This window comes from Dendropsophus ebraccatus, chromosome 2 (genome assembly GCF_027789765.1).
Source record: "Dendropsophus ebraccatus isolate aDenEbr1 chromosome 2, aDenEbr1.pat, whole genome shotgun sequence".
In the NCBI taxonomy this organism is placed as follows: Eukaryota; Metazoa; Chordata; class Amphibia; order Anura; family Hylidae; genus Dendropsophus; species Dendropsophus ebraccatus.
Window position 1 is genome coordinate 195,044,678 of NC_091455.1, and position 15,799 is coordinate 195,060,476.

At 47.3% G+C, this 15,799-nt stretch overlaps 1 protein-coding gene across 1 annotated transcript; it reads right to left on the minus strand.

The window, feature by feature from the left end:
• Nucleotides 1-10,171: 10,171 nt before the first annotated feature.
• LOC138784211 (paraneoplastic antigen Ma2 homolog) lies at nt 10,172-11,587 on the minus strand. The gene has a single exon (XM_069959718.1). It carries the CDS (start codon nt 11,585-11,587, stop codon nt 10,172-10,174), a length of 1,416 nt encoding a protein of 471 aa, XP_069815819.1.
• Between the last annotated feature and the right edge of the window lie 4,212 nt (nt 11,588-15,799).

The following is a 15,799-nucleotide window of genomic DNA, read 5'->3' on the forward strand; positions in this document are numbered from 1 at the left end:
TCATCTCTCAGCTCGTTACTCAATCAGCACGACTGTATTCTTCACTCTGTTCCTGTCGCAGATCTGGTTATTGTACTATCAAGTGTCTTATCAAGTGCTTTGTCACGGGAACTATCAAGTGTAACTTATCTTGTCTAAGTAAAGCTGTATAACTTGCTGCACACAAGTATCCCTGAAGTAAAAGCCAAGCTTATTTAAGATAACAAGACTGTGATTCTTCCCCCCACACCGACACAGTGTACACCACATCCTTGGGACACTTACTCTTTCTGTGGGTGGTGGTTCCGATAGTCCAGGAGGGTCACTACACCACTCCGGGCCACCATGATATAATCCCAAGGGACCCCGTAGCAGCCCGGCAGGACACTGTCCACAGGGGAAAAAGGTACAACCATCCTTCAAAAATAAAAGCAGGCATGCCATCACACCTGTGTGCCCCATTGGCACTGACGTCACGAAGTACCATCTCAAGGTCTGGCTGTACCTCGGCCAACCACCATCGGAGTGGCGTCACACTTCACAATCTAGCAAGTTACCCGCCAATCCTCCGACACAACATCACCGGTGGCTAACACGACATGTACAAATGGGGTAATTCAAGACCATTACTACCCTTCTCAGCATAGATGATGCCAAGAGCAAGCCGTAGTTTGCGAGGCCACAAAGAAACCAAAGGTTTAAGCAATTAAGGCTTTTATCACATCTGCTAATGTTAAAGGGGTACTCTGTCTGAAAATGTTTTCTTTTAAATCAGTTGGTTTCAGAAAGTTATATAGATTTGTATTTTACTTCTAATAAAAAAATCTCTTCCAGTACTTATCAGCTGCTGTATGTCCTGCAGGAAGTGGTGTATTCTTTTCTGTCTGACACAGTGCTCTCTGCTGCCACCTTTGTACTAGCTAGCATCAGTTCCTGAGTTTGCTCCATACTTTTCCAGTCCATGTATATGTATATATATATGTCAATGTCATAAAGGAGTTAAAGGGGTGGTAGGGCTGACCCCTGGGGTCCACCATTATCTTAAGGAAAAGAATCCTGAAAACCATGAAGAATGGTGCTCCATTCATTCATTTCTATGGAGCAACCAAAGAGATCCAAGCATGCAGCTCCATCCAGTGGGGATTTCAGGGTCCTCATTCTTGAGATTGCGGGAGACCCCCCCCCCCCCACACACACACTCTCTTGGTGGGAATACCCCTTTTCAGTAAATATGCTCCTTATAACAACATACAATTTTCTGGACCTTGATCATATTTGTGGATCAACCTATAAGAGAGAAACCCTAATGGCCAATGGTTGCCTGCAATGTCAATTCTAAACATCTTGGATCCATTATAGTGGCCCGAGCATGGAATCCCTTGTACCCTGGTGGGCCAGTCCAGTCCTAACATACAGAAATCTGAAGATGTCGCAGAAGAAATTAGAAACAAATCAAATGAGTTCCACCTATGGCATTCCCAATGCTCCACTGATTCTCACACTATGTTCACACTACGTAAAACTACGGCCGTATTTCTCGCCGCAGAACTACGGCCGTAGTTTTGAGGGGTGGAACATAGCCTTATTTTCAATGGCATCCCGGCCGGAGCGTACACACATTGTATGCGTTCCAGCTGAGATCCCATGCGGCGCCAGAAAAAAATGACATGTCAGATTTCTGCGGCTGGAATTCGGTGAATTCCGGCCGCAGAAATACCTGTCAGTTCACACAGTGAAGCAAGCGGCTCCGGCCGCTTGCTTTACTGTGTGCTATGGGAAGCTCTGATGCGGGCGCGTGCTGATGCACCCACATCAGATCTCCGGGGCCGGAAAGATCACCCGGCCGGTACTTAAGTACCGGCCGGGATGATCCGGGCTGAGACCGGGCTGACTCCTCCGGGCTGGGTCACGGAACGGCCGGGTGTTCACGTTGTGTGAACATAGCCCAAACCTGTACGTGTTCCAGTACATCCAAAGCTACTGGAGTTGATCTTCTTCTTCTGTCAAGTTCACAATATGTCGTAAGCCTGAGATTACAATCGAGCACATGACGGTATAACAATGGCTCTCTGTTCCGCAGGCTCGGGGCTATGTTACATTCTACACTTGGATGGATCCCAACACAAACATCTCCAGAGTTGGCTCTTACATGATAAAGGTGTTTTGAAAGTAGAACGCAAACCATGAAAGTCAAAAGTGCACTGGTTTACCTCTTCCTGAAGAAGACGTACACATCTGGTTTCAGTTTATATCCCTGAGTAATGACCGCATACAATATGCCCCCTAATGCTCTGGTGATGATCTGGTGATGTCACCTTCGGAGATACTCGATTGCTTAGTGCCAGTTTCCATTCTACTTGATATTCAGTAACAATGATGGAAAGGGTGCCGAGTTAACAAAGGGCCAGGCTATTATTTAACATGTAATAGGATACAATGCCTGTACAAGCAATATAAATCAGCCTTATTGGATGGGTGCAGCTTTGGCTGCCTATATTGCATTACCGACCCATCCAAACTTGTAACTGATGTGATCCCCGAGATAAGCAATGTAAACAAGGTGACAAAAGAAAAGAAGATAATGAACATGTGCCGGCCATATAGAGCTAGAGACATAGCAGCTCACATTTCTCACAGATGGATATTATAACATACAGACCACAAAAAAAAAATTAGAGGCTGTCTATTCTATGTTGCCTTAAAGGAGTTTCATCCCTTTAACTGAATATAGGATGGGTCACCCAGAGATCATCTTTTATATGGGGGGGGGGGGGGGTGACTTGGCAACATTGCTTAAAGAAGTACTCCCACACACACACACACAAAAATTAAATGAACTGGTGTCAGAAGTTATATAGATTTGTAATTTGCTTTTATTAAAAAATGTGACGTCTTCCCATACTTATCAGTTGCTGTGTGTCCTGTAGGAAGTTATGTATTCTTTCCAGTCTGACACAGTGCTCTCTGCTGCCACCTCTGTCCATCACAGGAACTGTCCACAGTAGGTAAAGTTTCCTATGTTACTGCTCTGGACAGTTCCTGCCACGGACAGAGGGGGCAGCATTTAGATAACTTTTTGATTTGACAGAATTTTTCTTTTGTTGGAGAACCTCTTTTAAAAGGATTATCTAGCATTAGAAAAACATGACTGCTTTCTTCCAGAGACAACACAACTCTTGTCTCCTGTTCAGGTGTGGTTTGCAATTAAAGGGTTATCCAGCGCTACAAAAACATGGCTACTTTCTTCCAGAGACAGCCCCACTCTTGTCTCCAGTTTGGGTGCAGGTTTTGTACCATTGAAGTGAATGGAGCTTTATTGCAAACCACACCTGAACTCGAGAAAAGAGTGGTGTTGTCTCTGGAAGAAATTGGGCATGTTTTTGTAGCGCTGGACAATCCCTTTAAAGTGACTCTTTACCCATCTTTCCTGGGGTCTGTTTGGCAGGTGATGCAGTTATTGTCCTAAAAAACAACTTTTAAACTTGCAGCCCTGTGCCAAATTGACATGGCCTAGAGCAGGGGTGTCAAACTCAGGGCCTCCAGCTGTTTCAGAACTACAATTCCCATCTAGCTGAAGCTTTGGCTGTCCAGGCATGATGGGAATTGTAGTTTTGTAACAGCTGGAGGGCCACGTTTGACACGTCTGGCCTAGAGTGTTTGTGCCCTAGGCTTACACCACCTCTCCACCCCTCCTCCCCACCTTCTTCACCCTTAGGAATGCCCCAGGCAGGATTTCTCCTATTCATCACTGAACTCTGCACATGTGCGTTAACGATCCAACACATGTGCAGTGTTCAGACAAGTAATGATTAGGAGAAATCCTGCCTGGGGCATTCCTAATGATGAAGAGGGAGTGATGGGCGTCGCAATCCTAGGACACACACACTCTAGGCCATGCCAATTTGACACAGGGCTACAAGTTTAAAAGTTGTTTTTTAGGATTATAACTGTATCACCTGCCGAACGGACCCCAAGACCAGGACAGATCTTGGATTAAAATCAGCTATCTTAAGGTACCCGGGGGGGAGATTGTGAGTACAGAGTCACTTTAAGCTCCATTCACTTCACTGGAATGGGGAACACCCAACACTTTAAAAACATATTAGAAAAGGACTTGAAAATGACTGGGTTCATGCAGAAATCGCACCTCCAGACCCCAATCTCATGGGAAAAAGCAATTTGGTAAAAAAAAAAAAGTATCCTCATTTTGCAAAAAAATAAATTAAAAACGCCAAAAATAGAAATTTCCGTTCTGCTTAGCCATGAAATTCCTTCGACCTTTTTTTTTTTTTAAATCTGTATTGTTAAGGGTATCAGCTGGCTTCTATTGAAATCCAGATATGGCAACAATGTAGAACATTCTAGAGAATTATTAAGTGATGTTAATGAGCTCTGTAAATACTCGGCCCGCGTCCTTACAATCTGTATACAGTCTTCTTTGAAGCTACGACCTAACATCTCTTCTCTCAAGATGAACTCGGGAAAGACGCCAAGTCCAGTCACCGTATATCAGAAGCCACATTTTTGAGCATTGTAGCCATGATTAGACTCCTCTATGTATGCAGGACAGCTGTTCTACTGGGGTCATAGGATTGTTCTAGAATAGGGGTAGGGGACCTTGGCTTTCCAGCTGTTGCAAAACTACAACTCCCATCGTGCCTGGACAGCCTTTGGCTGTCCAGGCATGATGGGAGTTGTAGTTTTGCAACAGCTGGAGAGCCAAGATTCCCTACCCCTGTTCTAGAAGGATCATTTTCCTATATAAATGCCCCATATTACGGAGGCCGCTACATATAATGGATAATGGATGGGGCTTTGCTCAGGAAGTTTTAATCAGATGCTTCCGCAGTTCTGGATATTTTGGGGGTAATTTAAAACCAAGGTCACGATATATTCATCATAGTATCTAAACAAGTTCTTCCCTGCTAACATTTATGTCTATGTAACACCCCCTAATGGAGCTTCCAGTGTAAGGAGGGGGTTTTTGGTTTGTTTCACCTTCTCACTCAGCGCAGTGCCTCCACCTGAGTCTTGACAAGAGCTTGCTTGGTATGCAGGAGGTTGTCACTCTTCTGCCAGGGGTTGACTCAGGAAACCCCCACCTAGCTCGGTACACACTCAATACACTATAAGTGATATACTCACAGAGAGAAGTAACATGGAAACAGGAACCAATTTAATGCTTGGTAAAATCAATACTGGGCTTGACAATGGGGTATGAATAAACAGGGAATGGATATGATAAAAAAATAAATGTGGCAACACAGAACTCTCCCCCTGAAAGTGAAACACTTCAGCAGCAGGAAGGGGGGTTGTTTGGTAAACAGGGTGACTAGTGTGAGCACTCTGACAATTTAGACTCTAGGAGGTGACTCTCATCACACACAGTCACTGCACACCAAGCCGGCACATACATCCACACGGACTATATGTAATAAGTGAGGCTGCAGCCATATAGTAAGATAAATGTCTATACGCTGGGGCCCAGTTGCCGTGGACGTTGGCGCGCTTTAGAAGTTGTTGGTGCACTTAATAACAAAGGAGTTGCAACTTGAACAATCCACCAGGTCACAGCTCTTGTGAACAGAACAGATTCCAACAAGGTCTAAGCTGTGATTCTTTAATTGTCACTGTCCAGCCACAGCTTCACCAGCCAGGATACAAAGGGTTACTCACTCTTTTGCTGCTGATCTACACACCAGGCTCAGTCCAGGTTTCCAACATGGAGCAGCAGCATTTAGGAAGGATCTCACAGAGGGAGTGGGTGGCAGGATCCTCCTCACTGGACACACAGGAGCTGGGGGGTCCTGTCTGGGCTCAGTCCTTCCTCTCTCAGCTGTCAGGTCTCTCTCTGTTACCTCTGACACAGCCAGCACAGGAGGTGGTCTCCTCTCCTCAGACCATGCTGCCCACCATGCACTGTCTCCCTCTATCTTTCTTCCTCTTCCTCCCAGCGCAGCATCACTTCCTGCTCCCCTCAGCTCACTGTCCCAGGGAGAGATGGGAAATGTAGTTTGTGTGCCTCTCTTATAAGCTGCACCTGCTGTTCTCCCTAAATCCTCTCCAGGGGTTACATCCTCCCCCTGGGGAGCCAGCGTGAATGCAGAAGCACTAAAAGTTGGCTCACCACCTGAAAAGTGAAATAGAGTTAAAGCGTCCTGACCAACTCTACACTCCGGCACACCCCAATCACTGCCACGCCACACATGGTTGCAGTTGGACCCTAAGCTATTTGAGTGTAATGATGTAATTCTAGGGACCTCGATAGCATGACCCATATCATCATAAGTTAGCATCATGGGGGGTCTAATATCTCTCTTGGGGCGAGTGTGTACTGTGGGGGTCCCTTCCTCCACCCCTGACTCTTGGACTTCGTGCTGTGGGTCAAGTTCTACTTCAGTGGCTTCTTCATCAGGCAACCTTTCTTCCACAGTCTCCCCCAATGTAAGATGGGAACAGTCAGGGGAGTATTCCATTGGTTCATCCCCATATGGTGACAAATCTTCAGCATCTTCCACAACAGAAGAAGGGCCATCGACCCAGCTGTAATCCAGTCCCCAGTCATCAGTAGACTCACTTTCACTGTCCTCAGGGTTTATCACCGGGCTGACTGGTTGACACAGCCGATTACTCCTTCTTGGAGGCTTAGCTTTACCCCGTACTTCCTCAATCACAGGACTTCTGGAACAGACATTTTCTCCAATAGGTAACAGATGCTGGCGGTGGTAAGTCTTGGTAGTCCCTTTATTTCGCTCTGGTTTCACTCGATAAGCAGGGATGCCTGACAATTTCTCCACTACAATAAAGGGTTCTGAGCGCCATCGATCAGCTAATTTGTGTTTCCCATGCAGACCCAATTGTTGAATGAGGACTCTGTCTCCAGGCTGCAAAATGTGCTCTCGAACTCTTCTATCATACCGAGCTTTGTTCCTTTGGCCTGAGCGATTTGAGGCCTGTTCAGCCAGCTGGTAAGCGCTCTTCAACTCTTCTCTCAGTTGTGACACATACCTAAGGTATGTCCTTCCTGATGTCTGATCAGTAGACACCCCAAAGCAGACATCTACAGGAAGTCTGGCCTCTCTGCCAAACATGAGGAAATAAGGAGAGTATCCTGTGGACTCATTCTTGGTGCAGTTGTAGGCGTGGACCAGCTGACTTATATGCCGGCTCCACTGCCCTTTCTTTCGCTGGTCCAGAGTACCCAGCATATTGAGTAGGGTGCGATTAAACCTTTCAGGCTGTGGGTCCCCCTGAGGATGAAAAGGAGTTGTTCTGGACTTTTTGATTCCACATATTTCACATAACTCTCGAATCAGCCGACTCTCAAAGTCTCTTCCTTGATCAGAGTGGATGCGTGCTGGCAGCCCGTAATGCACAAAGAATTTCTCCCACAGAGTCTTGGCTACCGTAGTAGCTCTTTGATCTTTAGTGGGGTATGCTTGAGCATATCGGGTGAAATGATCAGTAACCACTAGTACATTGCTCACGTTTCCTTCATCCGGTTCAATGGACAGGAAGTCGATACACACCAACTCGAGTGGGCCATCACTGGTAAGATTGACAAGGGGAGCTGATCGAGTGGGCAGAGTTTTTCTCATTATGCACCGCTCACAATGCTTGCAATACCTCTCGATGTCAGCCTCCATTTTCGGCCAGTAGAATCGATCAGTAATGAGACTAGTTGTCTTTTCTATGCCCAAGTGCCCATGATCGTCATGCAAAGCCCTTAAGGCCAGTTCTCTGAATTGAGTGGGTAACACCAGCTGTTGAGGAACTTTTCCTTGTTTACGTGGAGACTTCCGATATAGCAGTCCTTTTCTCACAACTAAGGACTCTATCTGACGAGCAAGCAGCATTGATTCTTCTGTCTTGAGAGCACTTCGTTCTGGCCTCAATCCCCGTTTCACTGACCAACGCACCACCCCTACAGAAGGGTCCTCTTGTTGTGCCTTCTCAATCTGATCCCGTGTCAGCTGCGGTAGGGAATCAGTCTTGACCCTGGTCAAATGACAAAACATGGGGGGAAGGGCTTCCTCTGGAGCTCCCAAAAAATGAACACAGCCTTGCGCTGGAACAGTCTTGGCAGTCTGAAAGTGACACATAGCTTTAACCTCTGGGGCAGGAACTTCAATCCAAGCGTCTTCTTCAGATCCTGGAGGTTGGCCAGGCAAGCGAGATAAGGCGTCGGCATCTACATTCGTGCTGCCAGGACGATACTTCAAGCTGAAGTCATATATTGCCAAAGCAGCAAGCCACCTGTGCCCTGTTGCATCAAGTTTGGCTGTAGTCCTTACATAGGTCAGAGGGTTGTTGTCAGTGTGAACTTCAAAGTGGACACCATAAAGGTAGTCATGCAGTTTGTCCACTACTGCCCACTTTAGCGCCAGAAATTCCAATTTGTGGACTGGGTAGTTGCGTTCACTGGGAGTCAATCCTCTGCTGACGTAATAAACTGGGCGTAGAGTGCCTTCATAATCTTGGTACAATACTGCTCCTAGTCCCTCAAATGAAGCATCTACATGTAGCACATAGGGCCGACTGGGATCCACATAGGCTAGCACAGGAGCTTGTGTTAAACAGGCTTTTAGCTTCTTGAACGCTTCTTCACACGCCGGGGTCCACCTTTCTCCAAAAGGTTCACTGACTCGGAAGTATGTTTTTCTTTCTGATTTCTTTGATTTTGCTTGGCCACGTGGAGGGGGATACCCTTGAGTGAGGGCTGTTAAAGGCTTGGCAACCTTTGAGTACTGTGGTACAAATCTCCGATAATATCCACAAAATCCCAAGAAGGACCGAAGCTCCCCAAGCTTGGTGGGCCTGGGCCAGTTGACTACCACTTCCACTTTAGCTGGGTCAGTAGAAATCCCATCTCGACTCACAATGTGTCCGACATACTTAACAGAAGTCTGACAAAGTCGGCACTTTTCCAACGACAGCTTCAGCCCATTGTCCATCAGACGATCAAGTACCTTAAACAGTCTCTGGTTATGTTCTTCAAGTGAACGCCCAAATATGATCAAATCATCTAGGTAGACCAAAACTTCACGGAAGTTCATATCTCCCACCACCTTGTCCATACATCTCTGGAATGTTGCTGGAGCACCGGAGACTCCCTGAGGCATTCTCTGGAACTGGTAGAAGCCGATGGGGCAGATAAAGGCTGTTTTTTCTTGATCTTCCTCACTCATGGGGATTTGGTAATAACCACTCCGCAGATCCAACACAGAAAACCACTGGCTCCCCTGAAGACAGTCTAATGCTTCGTCAATTCTGGGTACAGTGTATTGATCAGGAACAGTACGGCTGTTCAAAGTGCGGTAGTCCACGCACATTCGAATATCTCCATTTTTCTTTCTCGCTATTACAATAGGTGAAGCATAGGGACTGTTAGACTCTATGATTACTCCTGACCCTAGTAAGCCATACAGGTGCCGTCGGACATCTTCAAAATCTGCAGGGGCTAATCTTCGTGACCTCTCACGGAAAGGCTTCTCATCTGTCAGCCTAATGTGATGCTGCACTCCTCGAGCCAATCCAAGATCCCAATCCCCTAAGGAAAAGGCAGCCGCTCTTTCCATCATTCCTTGTATCACCAATTTACGCTCTTCTGTCTTCAAATTGCTGCCTTCGAAGCATGAGTCAAAACATTCAGCACAAAGCTCCTTCTTTTCTTCTTTTTCTTTCTTTACATATGCTTCCAAGCAGATCGGGTGGATCGTAAGGGTCTGTGAGTAATTCTCTCCCCCAACTTCTCGGCACCACTGTGCTAGGGTACGGAAGATGTTGGCATTGGTCCCCACTATGATTGGTATCTCTTTTGAATCAGCTTCTGCTTCAGGGCACACCAAGGCCACAATGGGTATTTCTTTCTCCACTCCCACTATGGCTTTAGGGAACCGAAGGGAGACTGTTACATATCCCCGATAGGGGTAGCTTTGCTCGCTGAGTCCCCAGACAACTAATCCAGATAGTGGTTGCAGTGGCACATCAGGCAGATATCTTTGGTACCATTTCTCAAATATAATGGAGACCTGAGACCCACTATCCAGTAAGACTGTGCACGGGTGTCCATTGATATAGGCCGGGACATGGGGAGCAGGTCCCATTAGGCCTCCCGGGAGTAGTCTGTGATTATGGACTTCTGGAGTGGCTGAGCAAACCTGGGTGACTAAATGGGGGTCAGTACTGCACTCTACTGACCCCCTTCCCCGTTTTTTGACTGATAATTTTTCTTTGTGAGGGGGGAGGGTGACCTCTTGGAAGACCACTTCATAGAGCAGTGACGAGCCATGTGATCAAAACTTCCGCACACAAAGCATCCCTCTGGATTCTTATCTCCACGTCTGGTAGAGCTACTGCTAGCCCTCTGTTGGGGACTTAGTTGTCTCTCAGAGACCTTGTGGGTAGCCTGCTTCAACCGTTCAACGTCTTTTGTATGAACATTTAAGAGCTGAGCAATCTGCTCCCCTTGTTTCTCAACAATTTTTAACAGCTCTTCTTCACGTTGACTTAATTGAGGCTTGGGAGCAATGGCTGCTACTTTTTTCACTGTTTGCTCTCTGGCCATTAAAGTAGCTTCTTCTTGCCGAACTTGCTTAAGCAGCTGATGGAAAGAGAGTGGAATCTTGTCCCGGTCAGTGCATCTCAGCCTCTGAGCAATCGGATCATTAGTCAAAGCACCCCGGAGCATTTGATCAAGACGGCAGTTGTCCACTTCCTTAGAGTCAAGTCCGCCTTTGGACACTACTCTGTAGATCAGCTTGTCCAACCTATAAAGGTAATCAGACATCTTTTCCCCTGCCTCTTGATAGGTGATCCGAAGCTTGTAGAGGAGGTCAGTGGCATCCTCAGGTGACCCAAAAGCATCTTCAAGAGCAGTCATGTAGTCCTGAGATGTCACTTGGGGTTTACCTCGCCAAGCAGCTTGCACTATTTCCATTGCTGGTCCTTTCAGGCTTTCTACTATCCTTTGCCTCTTTAGTGCATCAGAGCACTGCCATTCTTCCAAGTACTGCAAAGCAACATCCCTCCAAGTTTCATATCCCTCTTCCCCAGCTGGGGTGGGTACTAAGCCGGAGAATGTCCTCAACCGCCTGTAATTTCCTTCTGGGTTCATTTTTGCAAACTGACCCACTAGTCTCTCCATGGCGGCAACCAGCACATTAGTAGTGGGAGTTTCTTCAGCCGTGACTCGAGGAGGAGTGGGGGGCAAGCATCTACTAGACCCTCTCCGCTGTGGGCTCAGCACTGGAGGTATGCCTTCTGCGGTGGGCTCCAGTGGCCAGACAATCCTCCATCGTCCACCATATTCTTGTGGAACAGCAATAATGGCAGGGAAGTACGCTCTCTCCAATAACCTCTCAGTTGTGATAAGAGCTGTAGAGATTACACTTCTACTGGTACTACGACGATCAACAACTCTGGGTTGGAAAACTTCCTGCAGTCTGCTTGCTATTCGTAATATATCATCATCTGAAGCGCCATTAAGCTCTCCATCAATGGCAAAGCTATGTTCTATTGTTGTATTAGTTTCTATACACCATGTTAACACATCTTTTGCAGTAATAAAGTCTGTGGCAGCTGTACTTGACTGGGCTTTCTCAGCCATGTTCGATCTCAGCAGTGCCTCCAATGTAACACCCCCTAATGGAGCTTCCAGTGTAAGGAGGGGGTTTTTGGTTTGTTTCACCTTCTCACTCAGCGCAGTGCCTCCACCTGAGTCTTGACAAGAGCTTGCTTGGTATGCAGGAGGTTGTCACTCTTCTGCCAGGGGTTGACTCAGGAAACCCCCACCTAGCTCGGTACACACTCAATACACTATAAGTGATATACTCACAGAGAGAAGTAACATGGAAACAGGAACCAATTTAATGCTTGGTAAAATCAATACTGGGCTTGACAATGGGGTATGAATAAACAGGGAATGGATATGATAAAAAAATAAATGTGGCAACACAGAACTCTCCCCCTGAAAGTGAAACACTTCAGCAGCAGGAAGGGGGGTTGTTTGGTAAACAGGGTGACTAGTGTGAGCACTCTGACAATTTAGACTCTAGGAGGTGACTCTCATCACACACAGTCACTGCACACCAAGCCGGCACATACATCCACACGGACTATATGTAATAAGTGAGGCTGCAGCCATATAGTAAGATAAATGTCTATACGCTGGGGCCCAGTTGCCGTGGACGTTGGCGCGCTTTAGAAGTTGTTGGTGCACTTAATAACAAAGGAGTTGCAACTTGAACAATCCACCAGGTCACAGCTCTTGTGAACAGAACAGATTCCAACAAGGTCTAAGCTGTGATTCTTTAATTGTCACTGTCCAGCCACAGCTTCACCAGCCAGGATACAAAGGGTTACTCACTCTTTTGCTGCTGATCTACACACCAGGCTCAGTCCAGGTTTCCAACATGGAGCAGCAGCATTTAGGAAGGATCTCACAGAGGGAGTGGGTGGCAGGATCCTCCTCACTGGACACACAGGAGCTGGGGGGTCCTGTCTGGGCTCAGTCCTTCCTCTCTCAGCTGTCAGGTCTCTCTCTGTTACCTCTGACACAGCCAGCACAGGAGGTGGTCTCCTCTCCTCAGACCATGCTGCCCACCATGCACTGTCTCCCTCTGTCTTTCTTCCTCTTCCTCCCAGCGCAGCATCACTTCCTGCTCCCCTCAGCTCACTGTCCCAGGGAGAGATGGGAAATGTAGTTTGTGTGCCTCTCTTATAAGCTGCACCTGCTGTTCTCCCTAAATCCTCTCCAGGGGTTACATCTAAAATTGTGGTGTGCTTGTGGGAATATAACATAACTAATGGAACTAAACATCTGTCCACACACTAAAGGGGAGGATGAGATGCCAGATATGTAATGGTAGAAAGATATGGGTTGTCCTAGGTCAGGATTTTTATCCAGAACCCATACCTTGGCTTATATGACTCCCCCTCTTACATAATTGTATCCCAGGTACATGATGTTCTATCATCAGCCCCCAACAAAGGTGGGCAGCTGATGACGTGGCCGCGTCATCAGCCGCTCAGCCGCGATTGGCTGAGCACAGTTATGCTCAGCCAATCGCGGTTGAGCTTTGGATGACGCTGCATGATGTTCTATCATCAGCCCCCAACAAAGGTGAGCAGCTGATGACGTGGCCGCGTCATCAGCCACTCAGCCGCGATTGGCTGAGCACAGTTATGCTCAGCCAATCGCGGCTGAGCTTTGGATGACGCTGCAGAGGGCGGCCGGAACTCGGGAAGATCCGCCGGCCACCCGAAGAAGACGTCACTGCTGAGGATCGGAGACTGTGGTCGGCACGTGACAGGTGAGTATAGCGCACCACACTTCCGGGTACACGGGTGGAGGTGGTGGGACACGGGGAAGGGGGCCATTCACAGACATAACATACATTACAAAGTTGTATAACTTTGTAATGTGTGTTATTCTGTGAATAATTTTTTAGCGCCGGACAACCCCTTTAAAGGGGTTATCCAGCGCTACAAAAACATGGCCGCCTTTGCCCCTCTCTTGTCTCCGGGTCAGGTGTGGTTTGCAATTAAGCTCAATTTACTTCAATGGAACTGAGTTTCAAATCCCACCCAATCTGGAAACAAGAGCGGGGCAAAAGTGGCCATGTTTTTGTAGCGCTGGATAACCCCTTTAAGGAAGGGGACCCTTGTCTCACCTTAGAATGAGCAGTGAGTTGCTGCCACTCTATTCACTTTCTATGAGACTGTCAGAGATAGGCTCATGCTGATCTTCCACTCATCTGTATGTCCTGTAGATCTGGACTGCCTGTGGCATTTTCCGCACAACATGGTTTTAGGTTACAATGGCGCAGGACGGACCACTGTATGTAGAAAACATTGTAACCTGAGGTCATTGTAACTTGTAGAATCACTTGTATAATAATTATAGGTGTCTTGTGCTGTCATTCATACTGTTACTTACCTTGGTAATTTGTATACAATGAAACTGCTTTAAGACATGGAAAATTTCATTTAAAAATGATTTGATGGTCCAGGCAGGACCAGTTTTTTAAAAATGCCTGGGGAGACAGTGGGTAAAAATTTTTACATCCACTTACCTCCTTGGCTTCAGTGCTGGTGCCCTCACTCCACCAATTGGTTCCCCGGTCCTTGGCTACTTCCTGGTCTAGAGATGGGAGTAGGGACTTCACATGGCAAGCCTGCTCAGCCAATCAGCGACTATAGGGGAGTGCCACCTCTGCCACTGAAAAGCTAAGCGGCCTGCCATGTCACGCCCCAAGTCCCATCTCAAGACCTGGAAGTGGCCAGGGACCAAAGTGGCAAAATGTAGGCACCAGCGCCCAATGTCGGGCTGGGGTATCTGGGGTCCACCAGAGGAAATGATCCTGGGGGCCCACCAATGAAAACCCAGTGAGAAAGGACATGTCAATCAGTGTAAGTGCAGGTTCTAAAGCTGAGGGCCCACCGGAGGATCCTCCGGTCCTCTGGTGGGCCAGTCCGACACTGCCAGCGCCGGAGCATGGGAGGTAAGTGGATGTTATTTTTTTCACTCACCACCTCCCCAGGCATTTTGAAAAAAAATAAGCGGTCCTGCCCGGAGTTCCCCTATAAAAAAAGTAGTCAGTATACATCGTGTACAATGGAACTGTACATCTGTAACATGAAATTTGGTGATAATAAGGGAGCGAGGTTCTTGAAGTGTTGGCGTGTTTGAGAGGTGTGCTACGCACTGCTGTTTACTGTGACCCATGCAGGTTAAGCGGTAATGCCAAAGGCAAACCAACAGGTTAGAAGAATCTATCCGACTGTTATGGTCCAGTAAGGCAGGAGACCCTGAGAAAGAAGTTAGTTTTCTTACCTTCATCCTCGGCGCTGTTTTCCTGCAATTCTGTGTTTTATTACTATGTTTATTGGGGGTTCAGTGCACCGGTGGCAGTAGAACAGCCCCCACCAGCCCACCCCTCTTTATAAATATTAATGCGACACTCTGCAGTGATGTCCCTCTGGCCGCTCATCATTGCAGAGCACCGCCTTAATATACATGAAGGTGGGTGGACTGACAGGGAGGATCATTGCAATGAAGGCTGTTGAAACGCCTTCAGTGTACCAAACTGCCTTATTAACATGATAATAAAGTGCAGGATTTTACAAAAATAGGGCTGAGAAGAAAGCTAGGAAAACTACCTCAGTCTACAGCATCCCAGGCCCTCAGGAAACATAATAGCAAGTTAGAGTCTTCCTTTTAAAGGAGAAGTCTGTCTGGGGTTAGCCTTTTTTCCAAAAGAGCTGGGGAGGAGGTGGGTGAACATACCAACATATATCTACCTCCCTGGCTTCAGCGCTGGGGTCCACTGTCCTCTGCTCCGATTCCCCATCCCCCAGCCGCTTCCTGGTCAGAGCAGGGACCCGGGTTGTCACATGTCAGGCCCGTTCAGCTATTCAATGGCCGAGGTGGGACCCTGCTACGGCCGCTGACTGGCTGAGCGGGCCTGTCACGTCACGACCCTGGAAAGCTGGTTAAGACCAGGAAGCGTCGGAAGATTGGGAACCAGGCCAGAGGACAGCGGACCCCATTGCTGAAGTCGGGGAGGTTAGTGCATGTTGTTATATTCGGCCACCTCTCCTTTAACTCCTTACACGCCATGTTCTGCACCCGGCCCGGGGAATTACAGGACCAAATCCAAATCAGCATTGAATCCAAAACTTATTTGACATCTCAATTCGAGCAAAACCTCCCATAAAAAATCTTAGGAAGTTCGCTCATCTTTAGATGTAACGACTAAACCAACGATCAAAGAACCGTGGATTTATATCAAACAATCTGCCAAGTAATTTGCATGTT

Coding starts and splice junctions, on each gene's coding strand:
- LOC138784211 (XM_069959718.1), bottom strand. CDS start 11,587: ATGGCTGAGAAAGCCCAGTCAAGTACAGCTGCCACAGACTTTATTACT.